The 3,332-nt window shown below is 35.9% G+C and overlaps 1 protein-coding gene across 1 annotated transcript in view; it reads right to left on the reverse strand.

Moving 5' to 3' along the window:
- Positions 1 to 3,284, reverse strand: part of LOC106882509 (zinc finger protein 91) — an 8,967-nt gene extending 5,683 nt beyond the window's left edge. Inside the window, 2 exon segments of the mRNA XM_052977659.1 lie at positions 337 to 359; positions 440 to 3,284. Of these exon segments, the coding sequence (XP_052833619.1) occupies positions 337 to 359; positions 440 to 2,036 (1,620 nt within the window). The 5' untranslated portion in view covers positions 2,037 to 3,284.
- Positions 3,285 to 3,332: the final 48 nt, after the last annotated feature.

Here is a 3,332-nt window from a genome sequence, read left to right on the forward strand (position 1 = left end):
TGGAGCCTGGTGTTGCCATCCAGTTTCACCAGTCCTCAGTCAAATCGTCCAACCCATGCTAGCATGGAAAGCGGACGTTAAACGATGATGATGATGATGATGATCTTTAGAGGTGAGAATAACGAGCTGTCGAGTATAAGACCGAAAGATGTAGGGACAGCTTTTAAACACACGTCCATGCTCAATCGCTGGCCAGCGAGAAAGAGAATGAATTGAGCGGGAAACGCTTGCTTGTTTAATTCTATGCATGCGTAAGACTACGCATGCGCAGGCGTTACTACAGATACATTTGTGCTTAGTCAAGTAACCAGATTCAGAGAATGATTTACCACAAATATCACACTGATATGGCTTCTCTCCTGTATGTAAACGTTTATGACAAGACCATAATTTCTTGAGAATGATTTAACACAGATGTCACAGTGACATCGCTTTTCACCTGTATGAGTACGTTTGTGGTTAGTTAAGTTAACAAATTCAGAGAATGATATACCACAGACATTACAAAGATATGGCTTCTATCCTGTATGAATATGTTTGTGATTAGTGAGACCATCATTTCTAGAGAATGATTTACCACAGATACCACACTCATACGGTTTTTCTCCCGTATGAGTACGTTTGTGGTTAGTTAGATCATGAGATTCAGAGAATGATTTACCACAGATATTACACTGATATGGTTTTTCTCCTGTGTGAGTACGTTTATGACGAGTGAGAACATCATTTCTAGAGAATGATTTACCACAGATGTCACATTTACATGGTTTTTCTCCTGTGTGAGTACGTTTGTGATCAGTTAAGTGACGAGATACAGAGAATGATTTACCACAGATATCACAGTGATATGGCTTCTCTCCTGTATGAGTACGTGTGTGCTGAGTTAATTTACTAGACTGAGAAAATGATTTACCACAGATATCACAGTGATATGGTTTTTCTCCTGTATGAGTACGTGTGTGCTTAGTTAAGTCACTAGACTGAGAATATGATTTACCACAGATATTACAGTGATATGGTCTTTCTCCTGTATGAGTACGTGTGTGCTTAGTTACGTCACTAGACTGAAGAAATGATTTACCACAGATATCACAGTGATATGGTTTTTCTCCAGTATGAGTACGTTTATGTCTAGTGAGAACAACATTTCTAGAGAATGATTTACCACAGATGTCACAGTGATATGGTTTTTCTCCTGTATGAATACGGATGTGTTCAGTTAAGTGACTACATACAGAGAATGATTTACCACAGATATCACAGTGATAAGGTTTCTCTCCTGTATGAAGACGTTTATGATAAGTGAGTCCATCATTTCTTGAAAATGATTTACCACAGATGTCACAGTGATATGGTTTTTCTCCTGTGTGAGTACGTTTATGACAAGTGAGATTATCATTTCTAGAGAACGATTTACCACAGATGTCACAGTGATATGGTTTTTCTCTTGTATGAGTACGTCTGTGCTTAGCTAAGTGATCAGATTGAGTAAATGATTTAACACATATATCGCAGTGATATGGCTTCTCTCCTGTGTGAATATGTTTATGAGTAGTAAGACCATCATTTCTAGCGAAAGATGTACCACATATGTCACGCTGATATGGTTTTTCTCCTGTATGAGTACGTTTATGCCTAGTGAGACAAGAATTTCTAGAGAATGATTTACCACAGATATCACAGTGATATGGCTTCTCTCCTGTATGTAAACGTTTATGACAAGTGAGATCATAATTTCTAGAGAACGATTTACCACAGATGTCACAGTGATATGGTTTTTCTCTTGTATGAGTACGTTTATGACTAGTCAAGTGACCAGATTCAGAGAATGATTTACCACAAATATCACACTGATATGGCTTCTCTCCTGTATGTAAACGTTTATGCCTAGTGAGAACAAAATCTCTAGAGAATGAATTACCACAGATACTGCACTGATATGGTTTTTCTCCTGTATGAGTATGTTTATGATGAGTGAGTCCATCCTTTTTTGAAAATGAGTTACCACAAATATCACACTGATATCGTTTTACCATTGTATGAATGCGTTTGTGAGAACATAAAGCAGTTAAGTCAGACAACGATATGGTTTTTCTCCTGTGTGAAGACGTATGTGAACAGTTATAGCAAACCTTTTAGAGAATAATCTACCACTAATACCACTGGGATATGGTTTCTCACTTCTCTCAATACATTTGTGTTTAATGAGGTTACTTTCCAAAGAAAATGATTTTTAACAGATACCACAATGATACAATGATTTTTCAGTCTCTTTTTGCATCTCTTCAACAAAATAATAAATCAATCCTTTAAGTTTTTAACACAATCCATTGTTTCAATAGCTGTCTTCTCCCAGAACAATATACATTTATTTTCTTGTTTCACCTTTTATCTTTCATTTCTTTCAGCTGTTTTCCTATCAACTCTGTTTTCACCAATATCTGAAGATGCCACAAACATATTATAAACTTCATCTATCTTGTACATATTACAGACTGTACAGGAGAGAAATGCTCATTGAGTTATATATTCGTTGCATGTAACGTTTTTCTTTAGTCTTTAAGAGATAATTAATGTTGATGATGAATCTGATGTAAGCAATTCTTTCATGTCACAGTTGTCTGATATTCTGAAATAATAGAGAAACAACTGTATAAGATTTACATCAGACAACATAGTGCAAAGCCTATATCATCTTACAATAATGGACGTTATGTCTGTGTATCTGTCTGTTCCCTTTTCATGGTCAAACGGTTGAACCAATGGTCATGATGTTTTGGGGGATTACAAAGGAGGTAATCAGGGAGGATTTTGGCGAACAAAAAAGTGAAAAAGTACAATTATTTAGTGGATATTGAGTTTCATATTAATAAATCACCTTTGATTTTCCTTTTGTAAAATTTCTGGTGATGAGGATGAACTCTGGATATCCACCCCACTGTACAGTTCGTGAATTTAGAGGGTTTAGATTTGTGATACTATCCCCTTATTTCCCATCGTAGATGGGCAGATTCCTAAAGATTCTGCTTGCACATCCACAGCAAACATGACACAGAGCCAGACTTTAGATCATGCAGATGTAATTTAACCCACTCCGATGTTTCTAAAAGGCCAGCTATAAATCGCTATGAGTAGAGCAACAGACTCCAGTAATTTGAGAATTAGTGTCGACCAAACAGGAAATATCATCTACAAAGAAATTTTGTAATGATATTGATATTATCGAAAGGAATATGGTTCATAATTTGAATAAGGAAATTTGTAAACTCTGAATGTATTAAAGTATGAACAAGTGTAAAATAGTGTAAACAACTAAAATAAAAATACATCCA

Source organism: Octopus bimaculoides, chromosome 28, assembly GCF_001194135.2.
Source record: "Octopus bimaculoides isolate UCB-OBI-ISO-001 chromosome 28, ASM119413v2, whole genome shotgun sequence".
Taxonomy (NCBI): Eukaryota; Metazoa; Mollusca; class Cephalopoda; order Octopoda; family Octopodidae; genus Octopus; species Octopus bimaculoides.